At 38.5% G+C, this 20,664-nt stretch overlaps 2 protein-coding genes across 2 annotated transcripts; both read left to right on the top strand.

The window, feature by feature from the left end:
* Positions 1-2,547: 2,547 nt before the first annotated feature.
* Positions 2,548-19,186, top strand: LOC311300147 (endonuclease domain-containing 1 protein-like; the record flags this gene model as incomplete). The annotated part of the gene is made up of 3 exons (XM_084424281.1): positions 2,548-2,769; positions 2,921-3,025; positions 18,650-19,186. Coding segments are annotated over 3 exons (864 nt in total), but the record flags the coding sequence as incomplete, so codon positions are not given.
* On the top strand, positions 2,632-6,999 carry LOC311299477 (asialoglycoprotein receptor 2-like). Its single transcript, XM_084423059.1, has 7 exons — positions 2,632-2,769; positions 4,863-4,910; positions 5,032-5,073; positions 5,389-5,460; positions 5,591-5,745; positions 6,378-6,487; positions 6,601-6,999. Exons 3-7 carry the CDS (start codon positions 5,034-5,036, stop codon positions 6,773-6,775), a joined length of 552 nt encoding a protein of 183 aa, XP_084279185.1. The 5' UTR covers positions 2,632-2,769; positions 4,863-4,910; positions 5,032-5,033; the 3' UTR covers positions 6,776-6,999.
* Positions 19,187-20,664: the final 1,478 nt, after the last annotated feature.

A 20,664-nucleotide genomic window follows, 5' to 3' on the forward strand; every position in this document is an offset into this window, starting at 1 on the left:
ATCTGACAACATGAGAGGGAAATTACTGGGCATATAAAGGGAACTGGAATTAATGACAGCTGGTGACACTAATCAACACAACGAGTAACCACACCCACACAATTACACTCACGCAGACACATCAGCATGAGACAGCCGATTCATGAACCGTGACAGTTCCTTGTGAAAACAAGATATTTTTTGTAGGGATGTACCGAAATGAAAATTCTTGGCCGAAACCGAAAACCGAAAAAGAGGAAACCAAGGCCGAAAACCGAAAACCGAAACACCGAAAGAAATTATGCCAATTATTGTTAGTACCATTGCATTTATGGCTATGACTGTGTACTAAGTTTACTAAAATCAAGGCATTGCAATTGCATAAATTAATATTAAAGTTTCAAAGAATAAATCCATTAAAATTGTATGCAAATATTTATTTAGCATTTGCAAAGTATAAAATTAAATGTTTAACTTGACCCCACTCATGTGTACATTAAATAATACTGTAAAAGCCTACTGGCCTGGAGAAAGGTTTAAAAATGAAATGTTCTCTCATAAAAACAAAGTGCATTTAGGTCAATACTGCCATAGCCCAAAATAATATCTGCAGTTATATGCTCATGGACGTGAGTTGCAAAAACCATAAACAGCTCAGGTAAACCTCTGAGAAATGACGGCTGCTCTGCACACACACGCAAAGGTCTCTCGCTCCCTCTCTCTGCCGCGCGCGCTACGTATGCGCGCTCATGCTCGCTCGCGATTCCGGGAGATTTAAACTAATTTGCGGGCATTATTAGGGAGCCGGTATCAATACGCGGGAGACTCCCGGAACTTCCGGAAGACTTGGGATGTCTGTGTTTTGAAAATCGCTGTCCGTGGGTCACTCTTAGATATATTTAAATACGTCCACACCGCAGATATGTAATGTTGCTTCAGACAAGCACGTGCAGGTCGCGGTGTCTGCTGTTTGCGTCATCACAACATTTCGGTCGTATTGTTTCGGTGATAAAAGTCTTTCGGCCGAAAACCGAAAATGCACTTTTGGGCCATTTTCGGCCGAAAATTTTCGGTGGCCGAATATTCGGTGCATCCCTAATTTTTTGCATGAAAATTGTGCCAAAAGCAGAGAATTGTGTGTAGTGTTTTGAAAAAAGTGTGTTTTAGAAGTGCAATTTGAGTGTAAAGCAGGAATTGTGCTTGTAGTTTAGCAGAATTGGTTCAGGGGGTTGGTGAATGAGTTACATGTTGTGGTCATTGTGTCTCAAGTACCAGAAAATGTGTGTAAACAATCGAGAAAAACTGTAAAAAGTATAGTAATCACAACTTACAGTAAGGTAAATAAATTATATACTGTATGCACTGCAAGTATAGTACACTGAATATTGTATAGTAGGCCTGTTGAATGTCTTTATATTCAGCACTTGCATACAATGAAAATACAGTGACACAATTGCAAAAGCCAAAAAGGTTAAAACACTCTAAATGAGTGCATGTTACAGTAAAGTACACTCAGAAGAGTTGTGCAACTGCAAAATCAAGGTCAGTGAGAGATTCATTCTGCTTCAGCATCATGTCTTCATGTTGGGTCCGGCCTGAGGACTTTGTCACATCACAAGCAATGTCGTCTCTGCAGGCAAAGAGAAAAACCCTAAAGCAGATCCAGGCTTCCAACCCATTCCAAGTTGATATCCAACCCATACACATTCTCTTTCTCCTCTCCTTCTTATATTGTTCCATCCATTGTTGGTATCAACATTCAGTGCAACATTTTGAGTCCGTTTTGGCACTCTGAACTAACTTGTATGTCCAGTTGATTTGGCCACATCATTAGAAATAAGTGTGAACAATTTTGAGTCATTGTGTGTAAACGATGACAACAGTGTTGTAGTTGTGTTTAACTTTTGCCTGCCTGTGTTTAGAGTTTTAAAACACACGTCACGTGCATCACAGTGTGAAATGTAGTGAGTGAGAATGTGTTTAGAGTTTTGCAAAAAGAGTCCATGAGATCTGCAAAAGGTGTCTTAACTACCTGAACTTGTTTAATGTTTTACTGAAAGAGTGATTTATTCGACAAATTGGTTCAGAGAATGGAGTTGTTTTAGCAATTCAGAAAACAATTAAAACTGCATGGCAAGAAGATTCCAGCATGCTGTAAAGAGGCCTCGAGTGCTGAGAAGAGCACCCTAGTGCAAGATACGAAAACACTAGAGCAATTGTGGATGTTTATTGTCGTTTCGTATGTCAGAGGGTGTGAAAGAAACTTGACGCTGATATTATGTGTGATACCATGACTCTGTTTCTCAGAAAGTGTACGAGACTTGAGTTCACAGAATTAGATTAGGGCGTGTGTGTGTTTGTGTGTGTAATATCAGTGTTCAAGACCATTGTTTCTACTGCAGATCTGCATTTATAGAGAGGGCCAAGCAGAGACACAGTTTGTGTTGCGGGACCTTGAGAGCATAAAAGCAGTGAATATTTGAAGTAAAGATGCGTCTGTTTATCGTGAGCGTCTCTGCGCTGCTGGTGCTGAGTTTTTCATGCATCACGTCTGAACTTGTAGAATAATTCAGTGACTTTTTTTTTAAAGGAAAACCTCCAGTTATCCCTGGTATTCTAAATGATTCGGCTGCACAGGATAACTGTAACAAAATAATCTGTCAAAAATATAAGGAAAAAATAAGATTTGCATCACTCTACAATACAACAAAGAGGATCCCTCTTTTCTCAGCTTACAAATTCACCGGAAAACATGACAGGATTAAGATTCCCTGGATGATCGAGTCAAAGGTGATGTTTCTAATAGTGTTTTTATTATGATTAAGAAATTTAGCATGTCAGCGCTATATCTGCAGTCCAGAAGTGAATTAATCCAGTCTCTCATTTTGTAAAGTTCTTATTGTTCAATGGACTGTGTCTCTTTCAATTTTTTGTCCTATAGCTTGAACCTTCAAGTGCTAAGGCTCGTGTGCCATTCGTCAATCAGGCTATCAATGAAGATTACTACGATAACATACAAAATGTGTGTCCCGGTCAGCTATTTCCAGTCTGTCATGCAGCTGATAGAGAAACTGCTAAATCTACATTCACACTCACCAACAGCGTCCCACAGAAGAACAAATAGTAGATGGTAAAAAAAGCCATCCATGTCCAAGAGTCCATTTCCTCGGATGAGATGGTTTTTATTCGTTATTTGACACTAAACCATGCTATAAACACACACTGACCTCCTCGCGCTTTTATTTTAACACTTCCGGTTACCGGCATTTTGAATTTGCATATTAGTTATATATTTAGTTTCACCCGAAACATTTAGATTCAACATTTAGATTTACATTTAGATTTAACATTTAGATTCAACATTTAGATTTAACATTTAGATTTAATAATATTTAGATTTAGATTTAACATTTAGATTTATATTTAACATTTATATTTAACATTTAGGTTTAGATTTATATTTAACATTTATATTTATATTTATATTTATATTTAGCATTTAGATTTAACATTTAGATTTAGATTTAGATTTAACATTTAGATTTAACATTTAACATTTAGGTGTAACATTTAATATTTAGATTTAACTATTTAAAATATCTCTAAGTTGACAAATATTGTTGTAAATGTGCTAAAAAGTGACCGTCAAAAATTCATACCAGTTTTTTAAACATTGTTTGAAGCTAAATATGACAAAATGTTGCTGTTATTTTCAGAGTGAGCCGCTTTACAAACGGTGCCCCATATGTGTGTGTGTGTATCATTTTTATTTTTTACAGTTTTTCTGAATTGCTAAAACACTAAATCCCATTCTCTGAACCAAATTCTCAAAAGCATAAACCAATTTGTCGAATAAATCACTCTTTCTGTAAAACATTAAACAAGTTCAGGTAGTTAAGACACCATTTGGAAATCTCATCCCATTTCTTTTTTAAAGACTGCATGTTAAAATTCAGGAATAGTTGCTGACAGAGATTCTGTGTTGATTCAAGGGTTCAGATTTCAGAAATAATGTCTCATTAATTTTCTCATCAAAACCCCAGGAAGCAAGAAAGAGAGAGGGAAGTATACAGTGCAATGTGACCTCATGATGGCGAATGACCGCCCAGAACAGAGAGGTTAAAAGTCAGGCAAGTGAACCAGCAACTGAGGAGAGGTTATGATACAAACATTAAGCTCATGTGATAAATGCAGAAGAGTCAAACAACTATCATTAAGCAGATGAAAAATACGGCGTGTCAGAGTATAAGATTAGAAGAAATTGACAGGCAAGTGTGTCAGTACGTAGCCAGAGCAGTCATCCAGCTAAAGGCACTGGATATCACCAAAGAGTTGAACATACCAACAGCGAGGCCCATCATTTCTTATTTCGGCTATACTGACACACTTGCCTGTCAATATCCTTGCTTAAGTATGATGAGGCGTAATGGATTAGCATTATGCCCGCAGAAAAGTCTTGCCCAGCACCTGCCCTCCGTCTTCAGGGAGAAACTGCTGTTTTTTTAGGGAAAAAAATTCATACCCCCTGGATTAGATAGGTAATGTGGATCACCAATTGTTTTGTCATGCCAACATCTGTCACTGTACACACACACACACACACACACACACACACAAAAGGTGAGGAATCAGTTGTTGTGAGATTTACTGGAAATGAGAACTACAGGTTATTTTTATGGTATGCCATAAATACCATCGTCTTATTCGGAACAATATTATAATAATCATCCAATCATAGACTTAAGCATTTGCCAATTTAAATCCAAACAGTGTGTGTGTTTGTGTGTGTGTGTGTGTGTGTGTGTGTGTGTGTGTGGCATCACTGCTACTGCTTTTAATCTTCAAGTCAAGTCATGTGCATTTCTGTGCATGTCTTTAATCAGATATCAGTGTTTCAGTGAAACCGTCTGCCCAACAAACGAATGGCACAAGTGAGTAAAATATATTTAATCCAGTACAGCAACATTAACTGTGCACAAAGATTCATGAATATGAGAGTGACTGTCTGTTTTCTTTTCTCCACCATTCTCTTCATAATGGTTTCTGTACCAGCCATGGGAAGAGAGCTTGAGGAACTTACAGCCAACTACACCAGTAAGTTAAGTTTAGATTCATACATATCAAAATACATCACAGTTCTTTTTGTTCTGTAAATACAAGTCAGTCATTTGAACACATTTCTCCAACCATTAGTTTTCTTCCTTTTTCATATTTTCACTGTCTCTGTACCAGTCATCATGGCTCACAGACAACTACGCCAGACTGCATTTCTCTTTCACACCCATGACACAGGCTTAGACAAAGTGTTCTGCACATTGAACCAAACTTTGATTAACTTCAAGAGTATTGTGTTCTGAAGAATGGATCATTTTCATCCTGATTGTGTTTGTTTTTGGCCTTGTCATGCAGATTACAAAGAAAAGTTTGATGCGCTCCACAACCAGCATGAGGAAACACTTAGAAAGCTGAACAGATTAAATCGTATGTCTTCAGATTTGAGTCTTGTGCAAAGTCAAAAGACATTCATTACACACATACTGTACCAAAATAAGCACAATTACTAAAAATGAGTGAAATAATGAATAACTGAATTGTCTCTCTTCCTCAAAAGCCAGCACAGGTTGTGCACTTTGTGCCGTAAACTGGATTTATTCTGGGGGAAAGTGCTACTACTTCTCTACGGTCGAGATGAACTGGACACAGAGTCGAGATCACTGTGTGAGTCGAGGAGGACATCTAGTGATCATAAACAGCCAAGCAGAGCAGGTGTGTTCTGCACTACACTTCATTTACAGTATATTAATCCCTTTTACTTCTGTAACATGATGTATTTCTGAGTTAAACAAAAAAGGTAGGCAATTTTTCCAGTTACTTGGAAATTAGAAACATCCCATAACAATTTGTCAGTGTGACTACATTTGCTTTACACAATGCCAAGTACAGTATAATATAGATTTGGCTACTACAGAAAAGTAGAGAAAGAAATAACAATATTTTTTTCCTCAAGTTGATGATCATGGTTAAATTTAGTCTCTGATGGTCTAAGAAGCTTGGGTGAAAGTGAGCATCTTGTTCAAAAGACTTGTTCTTGGCTTGTTCACCGAGCAAACATTTCAAAAGCCTTAAATTTGATGCATGATATCTAAAAAAAGGAAAGTAGTTTCAGTAGTGGAGCATGTTATTCATGTTATTTTTAAAGATTACAAAAAAAAAAAAAAAAAAAAAACTCTATTGATTTAGAATAACATGCCCCAATTAATCATTCTCAATAAATCCAATGAATAGTCAATTTTGTTTTCCCACTGACATTAAATATTAGGCTACACATTTCTCTGCTCCAAATGTTATGTGCATTATAATACTATATCACAAGACAAAACCATGTTTTTCTCCATCAGGATTTTCTGACCTCTAAAGTTAAAGTGACGCACTGGATTGGTCTTAATGATTTGGACACTGAGGGACACTGGGTCTGGGTGAACAACCAGCCACTAAATGGTTCAGCAGAGTAAGAGCTTCATTAATCTTCACAATACAACCGCTGCATTAAAACTAACAATACATCAAGATAATCAGCAAGTTGCTGCCAAACAGAAACAATTTGTTTTTTTCGTCCCGCAGATACTGGATGAAGCGAGAGAATGGAGTCAGTGAGCCTGATAACTGGACTGAAGGCCATCCTGCCGGTGAAGACTGTGCTAGTCTGGGACATCCAGGGGGAGATACGGAAATCTGGATGGATGCTTTCTGTTTCCAAGAGAAAAGATTTGTGTGTGAAGCTGCTGCAGCGGTTTAATTCATCCCTCCTGAATAGTTCACCCAAAAGTTATCATTCTGTCATTTACTCAAACCAACTGTTGTGAATACATGTATGTAATGGCAGCCCTGCCTGGATACAAAGTACACACTGCGTACCCTGACATCACCAGCATTTCAATATGTATTGTGTAACATCGTTTCTAAATCATGTGTGTCAGTAATCATTTATGCCAATTAAAAACAGGGGCTGACTTTTCTTTTGCCATGGATGTTTGTTATGACAGTATGTCATTTACAGTAGTCATTTGATAGCAGTGCGCTGGAAGAGGTAGATTTAGCGTTTATTGGTCAGCCGTTCAAATAGAACTAAAGCTGAATGAACAGTTCACAGTTCACACATCACTTTTTTTTCTTTTAAAAACTCGAGATAGTAAAATATAGTGGAAGAAAAAACGTACAGGGTATGGAGACGCATTTATAAAAGTTGAACTTTTTTGATACGCCATTTAAAAAAATGTGCGTCTGAAAAACATAGTGTAATGGTCAAAGACAAGAGTCAAGCACAGGGTGTCAAGCTTGAGTTTAGTTTCAACACTTCTCCAAAACACATACCTGTAGTTCTGTCAGGACCACTATCATCGAATTTGATTGACAATTAGCATACAGTTTTGATTTGTGGTATAGTTCTGTTCTGGGCGAGAACTCCCTGTGCATCCATACAGCCTAACATGGATAAGAGCAGGGAGAGCAGCAATAACCCCCCTGCAATAAGGGTAAACAGAACAGAACCAACATGAATTTATTGCAGATATCATTAATTCAAGATTTTAAAGTACAACATAATTCGAGAATTCATTCTGATTCAAGGGGAATCAGAATGCCAAATCCTGACTGACGAGAGGTGGAGCTGGGGAGGGAGGAGGGTAATCAGCTCCTGAGAAACGTGATAGCTGCTGATAATACTGATGGAGTTTATATATGTATACGGTGATAGGCGTTGTATTAGATGTAGATCAGCTGAGAGTCAGCTCATGCGAGCTCGACTAACGTGACCTGCCAGAACTAACATTTACTCTATATTATACCAACTTGTTCCCAACCAGGATTATTATTATTTTTTTTAGGTTAGAATTATGGCCAGTGACAAACTTGACCCAAATATTCATGCTACCTCTGTGGTTTTCCAAACAGTGAGGTAAAATAAAATTATCTATTTAAATGGCAGTGATATTTAAAATGAGGAATGAGGATTCTGCACATAAAAGTTTAGGAGATTTCCCTTTCCATATGTAAAGTGCTTGAATACAAAAGGGCTATATAAATGTAACAAATTTGTATTATTATTATTATATTAGTCAAGTCCTTCATGATTATTTGAAAATCAAGTGTAGCATCAGTTCCCTTTTGTGGTCACTACGAGTTACGTCGTGATGACGAATGGGTTTTCGCTTAGAAAGCCTCTCACCTTCGAGTATTACAAAACGAGCCAATGGCCCTGAACGGTGGTTTAAAGTCAACATTGTGACAACACTGTAACAACCTTCACCACACAAAGTAGTTATAGCAACCTTTTGGTCATGTTGTTAAAACGCTGTTGGAAGGTTGGGTACGTTGTGAAAACGTTCTGTGTTTGCTGGGAGAACGCTTCTCCAGAGAGGAAACTGATCTGCTCGTGCGTGAGGTTAAAGTGCCCTTATTATGCTATTTTAAAGTTTCCTAATGTTGTTTTGGAGTCTGCTACAACAGGTTTACATGCATCAAAGGTCAAAAAACTTTTTCATTTCCTCATAATATACATTTGCACATCACCACATTTTCAACGATTCTCAAACGACTCGTCAGATGAATCAATCTCTCTAAATCCCGCCTTTACGCGAGCTACTCTGCTCTGATTGGCTGGACAGCTCAGTCTGTTGTGATTGGTTTACCGCGTACAGCGCGCGCGTCGAAAACAAAACCGCCCATTGCCATGCGTCAGCTGTCCTGAGGCTTCCTACACCGTAAACTAAAGACAGTAACGAACAATGACGTCGATTTTACCATATCAATCCGAGCGCGAGTCCGATGATGAAACACTGGAAGAACTAGTTAATTAACCCGAACCTCCATCGCAAGGACGACTCGAGCAGGACGTTTCTCGGTGATACACTACTCAGTTTGATGTACATTATGAGATGTTGCAACTGTAATTCCTCACCATCAGCATTAACAAGTGCATGTCCATCAACAAACCAATTATTTTACTTGTACTAATTTATTTGTAGAGTATTTTTGTTATATATTGCGGTGAACACGTGGAAACTGCATCAGTAACAGTGCATGTATGCAATGTATACATTAGCCGAGCTCTAGTGTGAATGACTGATGTATGTAACATAAACGTTGGTAAAACAAATCTTGCTCCATGCTTAATCTTTCCTCAAAGTAGTGAGAATGACAGACGATCTGCATTAATAGACACAGTTATTGGTAATAGTGCATGGCCCTCAACTGATTAGCAGAAGTATTTCAGTAAGACAGTGATAACGTGAGTTAGCCAGTAAGCAGGAGACCTACACAATATAAAACTCAAAACTAAGTATTTTGAACACCATCTTTCAAGAGCAAGCGGTTTGCGAATCCTGCATTGAACTCCGAGATTTGAGAAGCAGTCGTCAGTGAAATAAAGGGAACACAGCAAAAGTTCAGGATTATACTGCTGTGATATCATGGTAAAGATGAATTTTAACCACTGATTCTTCACATGCTCATCCTTGGGCAGTGAACAAAACAAAAACTGGCTTTACCTTCACATTGTAGAGCACAGCGTCTTCTTGACATGATGCTATTAGTGATGAGTCGTTCATGAACGGTCCATTGCGTTTGTCATGTGACAAATGAACGAAAGACTCGGAAGGTAAAGTAATTATTTATGTTCCCTGTAAATTATTTTTTGACTGCATTATAATGATTTCTTAATTCAGAATATGATTAAGATTGCGTAGGTGGGTGTGTTCGGGCAAGTGTATACCATTTAAAGCCCCTTAAATGAACAAAATGACTTGATGAACGAGATCGGACAAGAGAGACAGTAAAATGATCCGAACTTCCCATCATGCTATTCAGTATCCACAGGAATCAGCTGCAGGTTTGAGGTTTAAGTTTTCTCTGGTGTCTGCACGCGCAATAAGTGGACGGGCAATATGCTAATGTTTTGTCTTGACGTCACAACGAAACAGCTTATGACTCGTTTGAAAAACTATTTATTTCATTGTCTCAGAGTCGACTCTTACTTTTGAAAGACAATAACTTTATATACGATTCACTTAGATATACCCATTCACTTTGAGCTATGTTACACACTACATGAAAGGTCATTTTCAAAAATCCATAATAGGGGCCCTTTAAAGCCTGGCGCCGCATTGCGCCGTGTGTATGAATGGCCCATAATGTTCATGCCTGTAAGCTACATGACTTTACAAACATTTGGCATATTAAATAAATATAATTCAATGTCTATTTCAATGTGCAGCAGCTTTTTCCACATAGTCAAATGATCTTTTCACATAATTAAATGTTATCTAATGCAACCGGTTACATTTCTTGATTAGGGTAATGAAATCAACATTTTACTTTTCAGCCAACAGCAAGAAGGCAGAGGCTCGCAAAATGGGGGGATGGAGAGGAGATCTCCACAATACCAAGTATTGGAAGAATATTAAAATCTAACAGGAAAAAGATTAACTGTTGGCTTTGTATCTGTAGGTCCAGGAAATAAAGAAGACCAAATAAATTGTGAATAATTTGTGTTTATTTGACAGCTGTGGTGGTGGTTACGGCATAGGCTATATCTCTACCCTTCCATCTGATGGCAGTTAATTGTGATGATGGGAATGTGCATGTCATCAATGCATCCACCAAATTGGAAATTCTAAATATTAGGTTACTTTCAGAGGTCACAGCAAGATGTTATTAACCTTATCAGATTAGCTTCATTTTAACTGATTTCTAACCACTGACCTGCAATCGTATGAAAACGTCTCGGGTTACGTATGTAACCCTCGTTCCCTGAGTAGGGAATGAGACGCTGCATCGATACTCGATACTTTGGGGAATGCCTTCGGCATGAAGCGTCTGAAGTCTACTATACAACTATTCCAATCTGGATTGGTGCAACGTCACCCGTGACGTCGCATGTGACGGTGATCCGGAAGCTACAAAAGGGTCACAGGAACCAGGAAATGTTAGCTTCTAATTGGTCAAAGCAAGTCGTTCTCAGGGGCGCGAAAAGTGTGGCCGAGGGATGCAGCCGTTACTGCGGCCGTTACATACGTACATAAAGTGTGGCCGTTACATACGTAACCCGAGACGTTCCCTTTCGTAAAGGGAACTCCCGCTGCATCGATACTCGATACTTTGGGGAACGAATACCCACGCCGCCACGCTGAGAGAAAAAACGCCCTGGTATAAAGCATCTGGTACACTCACGGACGATAGAATGAGTAGAGGGCAGATCCAAACTAGCTTGTCATAAGATTTGGTGCAAGAAGGGGAGGTCTGGAGCCGGAGGCTCGACTGACCTCATGGATGGGAGCCCCAGACAGTAGAAAATATTAGATGAGAGGTGAAGGCAAAAGCGCACCTTGTACTTCAAATATGAGTGGTTTTAGATAACCAACTGTACTCTTAATAAAGGGAATAGCTCCTAACCCTTGATGCATAACTAGATGGAATGACTCCTCTCAGCCTGAGGCCTAATGTAGGAACCTCAAAGGCTACGACCTTGACCATCCGACACATGCGATGGAGGATGGAATACCCGAAGAATCTTAACATTGCCTACAGGTACCTCAGTACCGGGCAAAAATAACGTTGAGTGGCTCCCACGCAAGTAAGAGGGGGTAGCACCACCGCTCTTCCAGGGAGTAAGACGAGCAGGAAGCAGACTCAATAGATTCTTCTATATATACTTCTATATCTCAAATATATATTCGTATACCTCACCCACAGGACATGATGGGTGCCAGGGATAACCCATCAGCCTGATGCCAATAGGCTGGATGAAAAGGATTCATCCTCCAATCTACAGGAGCATGGAGTTTCAGTGGGAACGTCCTTTCGAGAACACCCTTAGAGGCTTGCAGAGGGCACTGAGGCCGCCACAGAGGCCCTAAGCATGAACAGGAGATCCCGTTAGAGAGCGGGATGGAACACCAGTACTGAAGCCAGTGGGCAGTGATAAACTGGGTTCAATGCCCTCCCTAACTTAATTGTTTAGTTCCTAGTAGAGTGGGGTTCTAGTATGGATGTCCTGACCACCTCGGTGGAAAGGGCAACCTAATTATGGGTGGGACCCCCTCAGGGGCCAGACCCATAGTCTCCATAACTCTGGTCGGGGATGAAATAATGTACCATCAGCCTGAGACAGAAGATCTCTCCTAACAGGAATTTTCCATGGAGGACTCTCCAAGAGACTAATAAGGTCCGAAAACCAAATTCGGGCCGGCCAGTACGGAGCTACAAGGAGTAATCTCACACCGTACCTCCTGACCCTTACTAGAACCCCAGGGAGCAGAGCGATCGGGGGGAAAGCGTACAGACGTGACCTCGGCCACATCTGTACCATGGCATCCAAGCCCAAAGGAGCTGGATGTGAGAGAGAGTACCAGAGCGGGCAATGAGAGTTCTCATGAGAAGCGAACAGGTCAACCTCCGCCAGGCCAAACTCTCTCCATATAAGCTCAACCACTTCGGGGTGGAGCCGCCATTCCCTGGTCCTCAGCCCCTGCCTCGACAGGATGTCTGCTCCCAAATTTCCAACCCCAGGAATATAAATAGATCTGCTACAGAGAGAAATTTATCCTGGGACCAAAGAAGAATCTAATGCGCCAGTCTACAAAGAGGGCGAGATCTCAAACCTCCTTGGCGGTTGATATAAGAGACCACCGACATATTGTCTGTCCTAACAAGAACATGATGGCCTCTGAGGTCCACAAGGAAGTGCCTCAGGGCAAAAATACGGCCAACATCTCCAAGCGATTAATATACCATGAGAGATGATGGTCCTTCCAAGTACCTCGGGTGTAACGGCCCTCCATAACCGCACCCCAGCCCGCGAGGGACGCATCCGTAGTCAAAGTCCTTCTCTGACATGGTGCTCCCAAAACTGGGCCTTGAGACAGGAACCATGGTTTCTTCCACATGACAAGAGAACGAAGGCATCTGCGCGTAACTCTGATCATGCGAAAAGGGTTTCCCAGAGGAGAAAACCCTTGTTCCTGAGCCACCACTGCAAGGCCCTCATATGGAGCAGACCAAAGGGTAATACCGTGGAAGCTGCAGCCATATGACCCAAAACTCTTGAAAGTGTTTGACAGTGATAGCCTGGCCTAACCTAATACTCCTCATTGTGTTTAAGATAGTATTAATACGAGCAGGAGACAATTGTGCCCGCATCGTAATTGAGTCCCACTCTACTCCCAGGAACGTAGTCCTCTGAAGAGGAGTTAAGGATCTTTTCTTCACATTGAGTCTCAATCCCAAGCACCTCAGATGACACAAAACAACATCTCGATGTTGCATTCCCAGTTCTTTCGACTGAGCTAAAATGAGCCAGTCATCTATATAATTTAAGATACGGACCCCCTGAAGTCTCAATGGAGCAAGGGCCGCGTCCGTACATTTAGTGAAGGTGCGAGGGGATAAGGCTAGGCCAACTGGAAGAGTCCGGAACTGATGCGCTTTTCCCCCAAAAGCGGATCTCGGAAACTTCCTGTGATGGGGTTAGAAAAACACTTGTGAAGAAACATCTAGACACGGCTTGTTCACTGATCAAACATGTCAAAAGCCTTAAATTTGATGCATGATATCTTAAAAAGAAAGTAGTTTCAGCAAAGGAGCGCGTTATTACATTTTAATCAATTTGTTGCCTAAAGATTTAAAAAAAAAAAAAAATATATATATATATATATATATATATATACACATAGCTATATAGCTACACATTTCTCTGCTCCAAACGTTATGTCCATTATAATATATAAAATAAAACCATGTTTTTCTCCATCAGGATTTTCTGACCTCTAAAGTTAAAGTGACGCACTGGATTGGTCTTAATGATTTGGACACTGAGGGACACTGGGTCTGGGTGAACAACCAGCCACTAAATGATTCAGCAGAGTAAGAGCTTCATTAATCTTGACAATCTCTGCATTAAAACTAACAATACTTCAATAATCAGCAAGTTGCTGCCAAACAGAACCAATTTGTTTTGTTTTTCGTCCAGCAGATTCTGGATAAAACGAGAGAATGGAGTCAGAGAGCCTGATAACTGGACTAAAGGCCATCCTGCCGGTGAAGACTGTGCTAGTCTGGGACATCCATGGGGAGAGACGGATTTCTGGACGGATGCCTTCTGTTTCCAAGAGAAAAGATTTGTGTGTGAAGCTGCTGCCGCAGTTTAAGTCATCCCTCCTGAATAGTTCACCCAAAATCACTCTCATTTACTCAAACAACTGTTGTGAAACAAAAGACATGCATGTAATGGCAGCCCTGCCTGGATGTAAAGTACACACACTGCGTCCCCTGAGTGACATCACCAGCATTTCAATATGTATTCTGCAACATCGTTTCTAAATCATGTGTGTCAGTAATCATGTATGCCAATTAAAAACCGGGGCTGACTTTTCCTTTGCCATGGATGTTTCCTGCGGTTCAATGAGAATGTAATATAGTTTTGTGACAGTATGTCATTTACAGTAGTCATTTGATAGCAGTGCGCTGGAAATGGAAGATTTAGCGTTTAGAGCTCAGCCGTTCAAATAGAACTAAAGATGAATGAACAGGTCACAGTTCACACATCGTTTTTATTTTTTATTATTACTTGAAAAAGTACAATATAGTGGAATGTACAGGGTATTGAGACGCATTTATAAAATTTGAACTTTTTTGATATACCATAAAAAAAAACTAAAAAACACTACCATTAGAAAAACATGTCTTAATGGTCAAAGACAAGAGTCAAGCACAGAGTGTCAAAACTGTTCATTTTAAATTCACATTAATGTAGTTGTAACAAATGTTAACAAATGGAACCCAAAATCATTATAGTGGCACATGAAAAAAAAAAAAAAAAGCCTTCATCTTAATATTTACAATGTTGAAAACATACACAATAGGCTATAATCCAATGCAGATCCTCATAAATCAATAACAGTCTGGACAAAAATAAACAAACATTCTAATGTAAACACTTACGTATTTTTGCCTATTTATATTTATTCACTTCATCAGGATTCTTTTATCCAAAGTGTTTTACAAGTATGAACCATTTATTCTACTTTATTTTTAGCTAATCCTTTCAAAATGAGCTGAATACACTATCTATTGTCTTTCAAAGTTTAAATTTAAATTTAAAAATGTATTACCTTGGACACATTTCTCTGCGTTTACACTCACATTTTGCAAGTGTTTGGCGTCCTCGAGTGTTCATGGAACAGCATTACCAGGTTAAGGTGTTTCTAAAGTGCATGCTTTTGAAAGGATGTCAATGAAGAAAGATGCATTTAGCCTTTTACCAGCAGGAGCTAACTGACCTCATGCTAACCAAACACTTTTGATGTTGTATTCATTTATTCCTGTGATCAAAGCTGAATTTTCAGCATCATTACTCCAGTCTTCAGTGTCACATGATCCTTTAGAAATCATTCTATGCTATTTAATATTACTATTATATTAATATTACTATTCTAATATCACCCTCTTTGCTGCTTAATTATTATCAATTATTGGTGCTCAGTTATTTATAATGATTCTTATTATTGTCAATGTTGAAAACAGTTTTTACTGCTTAATATTTATATGGATCTTTTTTTTTTTAATTAACAACAGTTAGTTGGTATAGAAATCGTTTGTAACATTATAAATGTCTTTACCATTTTGATCAATTTAATACATTCTTGCTGGATAAGATTACTCTTTTTTTAATGCTTTTAAATACTGTTTTTCACAAATAAAAAACAACACTGATAATAATCAGAAATGTTTCTCGAGCATCAAATCATCATATTAGAATGATTTCTGAAGGATGTGACACTGAAGACTGGAGGAATGATGCTGAAAATTCAGCTTTGATCACAGGAATAAATTACATTTTAAAATATTTGAACATATAAAACAATTATTTCAAAATGTTGACGGTGTTTGTATAACTTGTATATTAACAAAATATTTATTAGAATTGTAAAATCTATAATTATGTTTATTAATAATATATTTGTGGACATTAGACTATTTTAACCTCTTTTGTGTGACTGTAATGTCTCGAGCAGCACCACGGACAGCTCCACACACCAAAATGACCCAAAGGAAACCAGCCAGAACTCAACTGTACTGACATATTTCTACAATATTTAATATACAGGGAATTTAAGTCCATTCAGGTAGGCTTGGTCTAGACTCTAACCTAGTGTGCGGATGGTTTATTTTTTTATATTTTTTTATAAATCTCAATATGTGCTAGCTTTCCTGTACCTCAAAAAGTAGAGCAATGGCGCTTGCAACGCCTAGGTCATGGGTTCGATTCCCAGGGAAAGCAAGAACTGATAAGAATGTAAATGTATACCTTGAAATGCAATGTAAGTCGCTTTGGATAAAAGCGTCTGCCAAATGCATAAATGTAAATGTAAATGTAAATGTGCATGGAAAATGGTGTAATGCCCATTTTGCCCATTACGTCAGGCCCAGGTCATAAGACATGTGGAAAATTCCATGTATTGAATTCAAAAGCAATATAAATATATATATATATATATATATGTGTGTGATGCAGGGCTTTATCATGAAGTAGATCATGTGTAAAAAGAAAACTCACACTTCAGCTCTATTAAAGCCTGTGGGTTCACAGGTTTAGATGTGTGAACATGAGATCATCATCTTTGCTGCTAAACTATTTAAGTGTGCGAGAACAGAGGCTGTTTGACTTGCGAGACTTGCTGTGGAAATTAAGTCTATAGGCCTACTTAATTTTCTATAATCAGTTCGCCTTTAATTTTGGGTTTGTGATTAAGTTCTACATGAATATGCGTCTGTTTATCGTGAGCGTCCTCGCTGTGCTGCATCCCATTCGCCATTTCTGAAGTTTTGGAAACTTTTACTAAATGTAAAGAGTTTTTCTTTAAAGGGACAATGTGTAGCTTTTTAGGTATTTTATTATCTAAAATCAATATTTTTATTCATAAATATGCCCTCAATGGTGTACAAATATCTCTGCCAATGATCAGACTAATCCTCGTAAACGAAGAATTTATTATCTTTATATACATGGGACGGGTAGGTCCACGGAGGCTTCCATGTAATTCCGCCATCTTGAAAAACTATAATAGCAGAGAGGGACAAAAAGTACTAGGCCAACGCGTTTCCACAACGTGTTTTCGTTCAGGGCCAGCATCACGTGACTGAAGCCAGCGGAGGAGCAGAGCAGTGAGAGGCGCTTGGTCACTGCCGCGGCAAGTTTAAAAGGCTGCACTGTACGGTTATTTATAATGGAGGACCATACATATGCTGAGTCACAGGATAAGGAGTCCTCGTCGTCAAAAAAGTCCAAAATACACCGTAAAAGGAAACGTGACCGGAGATTACAAAAACATGGTTTATGTCGGGATAGCTAATGCAGGAGAAAGCTTTCAAAAGAGACGCTGAAGTTGCCTGCTTTCTTCTCGACAGGTAAGTCAATGTTACGGTCTTAATTACAAGCTTTTTTTTCATTGCTTGGTTGTGCACTTTATTATATAGACAGTAGAACATTTATAGTTAAAAGTTAAACAGGCTCTTACGAATAGCAGCTATTGAGTAAAGTAGAGAAGGCGCTGATGATGATGATATCTAACAATGCACGTACTTCAAAAAATATAACGAATAAAGAAGGCATTACTAGTGATTACCATAGTTCATGTTTTTCACAGTCAGTAATTCATACTGTAACATTCTTTTTTTCGTTGTTTCAAGTTTCAGTTTGTTTTAAATAACAAACCTGTTCACCCGAAGGAAAACTCAAAGTGCTATTATAAGACATCCTGTCATAGCTTTTTGGTACATAACGGCTACCGTAGATGCAACGCGCATTTGAAAAAGCGAGGCGCTGGAGAGCATTATTCGTGGGAGGCCTACAAGATGGCGGCCGAGACGGTTGGCGATATTCAAGGCTAAGGAAAGACATGAATTGGAGATTGATTTGGACTTATAATAACAAATATTGTATTAACAATAAAGTTTATGAAATATACTTTAGTGAACAAGCTCCATTGCACACCTGCAGGTAATAGGTGCGTAGGATAATAAGACCAGGTGGATCGTTTCAATAGACAAGCAATTCCCGCACACTATCGTAACTTGCAAAGAAGTAATATTTATTCACACAACGTTTCGGTCACACGACCTTCATCAGGAGTATACAAATGTTCAAATTCATCTCTTTTAAGATAAACACATGACTAACTAACAAAGTTCCATCTGTAAACAATTAAGCTCATTAGGAGTATAAAATTAGCATCACATCATAAACAGTTACAGACTGTGATAGTTACAACAATCAATAAAGATGTGTTTTACTATGTATTCACAATGAGTTTAAGTGGCTGTGGAGCCTGACTGATTGTTGTAACAATTTGATGCTGTTTGATGACGATGTGTTGATCATGTGTTTTAGATGATCTTGTTAACCTACAGGGGGATCTTTATTGATTGTTGTAGTCAATTCTATTCATTTAATGTCTTAAATGAACAGTTCACCAAATTCTTTTTTAATTCTGTCATTATTTACTCACACTCAAACCTGCAATAAAAATATTTATGGAAATTTCAGCTAATTTAATTTTAATTGCATCTTTTATTAATTTTATCTTGTTTCTCTTTCTTTTAAACATTTGTTCTTCAGCTTGATCCTGCTGTTGATGACATGACTGTGCCATATGCAAATCAGGCTATCAGTGAAGACTACTGGAATAACTCATATAAAATGAGTCGCGGTCACTTGTTTCCCAGCGGTCATGCAGCTGATGATGTCACTGCTGAATCTACATTCACACTGACCAACGTAGTGCCACAGAAGTTCACCTTTAATACCGGTAGTTGGAATCGCATGGAAAGAGAAATTTCAGACATCATGAATAAGTCTTGCTATGACAATAATAATAAAGTTTTAGCCCATGTGCTGACCGGAGCAATACCTGGCAAAGATAAACTGAATGGGAAAGTGAACATTCCCTCTCACATGTGGACGGCCTTTTGCTGCTACAACAGTACAGGACATTCATTTGTCTCCCAAGCTTACTGGGCCCTAAATGTAGATGAAGACATCAATAAAGAAAAAACTATCATTAAAAAGAGCCTGCAGGAATTACGGGAATTTCTGCATCAACAACTGGGGACAAAAGTACAGCTGTTTAATAACAACTGTACAAAAAAAGCGTAAAGCCAACTAAAAGTAGCAGAAGGATACATAATCACCGAAATATCATTTATTCTGTTTGATTGGAAGTGTCAAAATGCTTTTATTTACATGTAGCTCTTCCAAAGTCATACTTTAGCATTCTATAATCCTGCTTTTAACTCTTTATCATGTCAGTTTTAGTGTCTACATTTTTTTTTTTTAAATACAGTACTTGTAAGAAAAATATGTCTGTGTAAATTGTTCTAATAAAGCTTGTGCAAATATTGGCTTTTCAGAGTCATTTCACTGTCTAAAGGGAAGTGAGAAGTAGTCGGGTGAATTAAAAGTGACTAGCATGTACAGTACAGGTCCAGTAACGGGTCTCATAATCTCACAAGTTCAGACAAACACATTCCTTTAGGTTTAGTTCACAAAAAAAAAAAGAGAGAGAGAGAGAGAGAGAGAGAGAGAGAGAGAATATTCTGTCATCAATTACCCTTATACAACTTTATATAATGAAAAGATTTAATCCAGGCATTTATTCACATATAAACATTGATCAGCGAACAATGTTTACAGCACTGAAATATGGCAACAGCAGCTCAAGCACATTTGCTTGACATGCGAGAACCAATGAGGTTGCACGTGTCAGTCTGTTCAAGATATATATAGAATTATATATCAATTATAGAACCTATACAATTCCCCTTAAACACAAGTGTGAAAGAAAACTTAACACTCAAGTTATGTGTGATTCAGCTTCTCAGAATGTGTGCGCAACTTGAGTTTGCAGAATTAGGAGTGTGTGTGTGTGTGTGTGTGTGTGTGTGTGTGTGTGTGTGTGTGTGTGCGTGCGTGTGTGTAGATTCAGAGTAAAACAACTTACGTGTCTTAGAGGAAGGGCGTTTAAGTACAGATTGAGTAAATGCGATTACTTTGTAAAAAGAATTCCCTTAAGAGAGCAGCCAGAAAAATGGAGCGCAACTGGAAGAAAACAAAACTAGAGGTATTTCGCATTTCGTGGAAAGAGAGTTCGATTGCATACAGAGAGGCCTTAAAAGCTGCTAGATCTGCTTATTTTTCAAACCTATTAGAAGAAAATAAACAAAACCCTAAATATTTATTTCAAATTGTGGCTAAACTAACGGAAAATAAATCTTCCCCAGACGTTTCCGAGGAGCACAGCAGTAATGACTTTATGAACTTCTTTACTAACAAGATTGATAACATCAGGGAGAAAATTATAACTATGTAACCGTCTACTACAGTATTGCATCAGGCAGTGCATTGTAGTCTCCCTGACGTTAAATCATCTAAACCGACAACATGTATGTTAGACCCTATACCGACTAAGCTACTGAAAAAGATGCTTCCAGAGGTCATAGATCCTCTTCTTAATATCATTAATTCATCTTTGTCTTTAGGATATGTACCGAAAACTTTTAAGCTGGCTATGATTAAACCGCTTGTTAAAAAAACTCAACTTGATCCTACAGAATTAGTCAATTACAGGCCGATCT

This window comes from Rutilus rutilus (assembly GCF_951802725.1).
Source record: "Rutilus rutilus genome assembly, chromosome: 11".
NCBI lineage: Eukaryota > Metazoa > Chordata > Actinopteri > Cypriniformes > Leuciscidae > Rutilus > Rutilus rutilus.

Excerpts from the sequence above, each read along its gene's own strand:
- LOC311299477 (XM_084423059.1), top strand. The coding sequence starts at position 5,034 with ATGGGAAGAGAGCTTGAGGAACTTACAGCCAACTACACCA. Across the intron at positions 5,461-5,590 it reads AAAGCTGAACAGATTAAATC|CCAGCACAGGTTGTGCACTT; the intron begins GTATGTCTTCAG and ends CTTCCTCAAAAG. Across the intron at positions 5,746-6,377 it reads TAAACAGCCAAGCAGAGCAG|GATTTTCTGACCTCTAAAGT; the intron begins GTGTGTTCTGCA and ends TTTCTCCATCAG.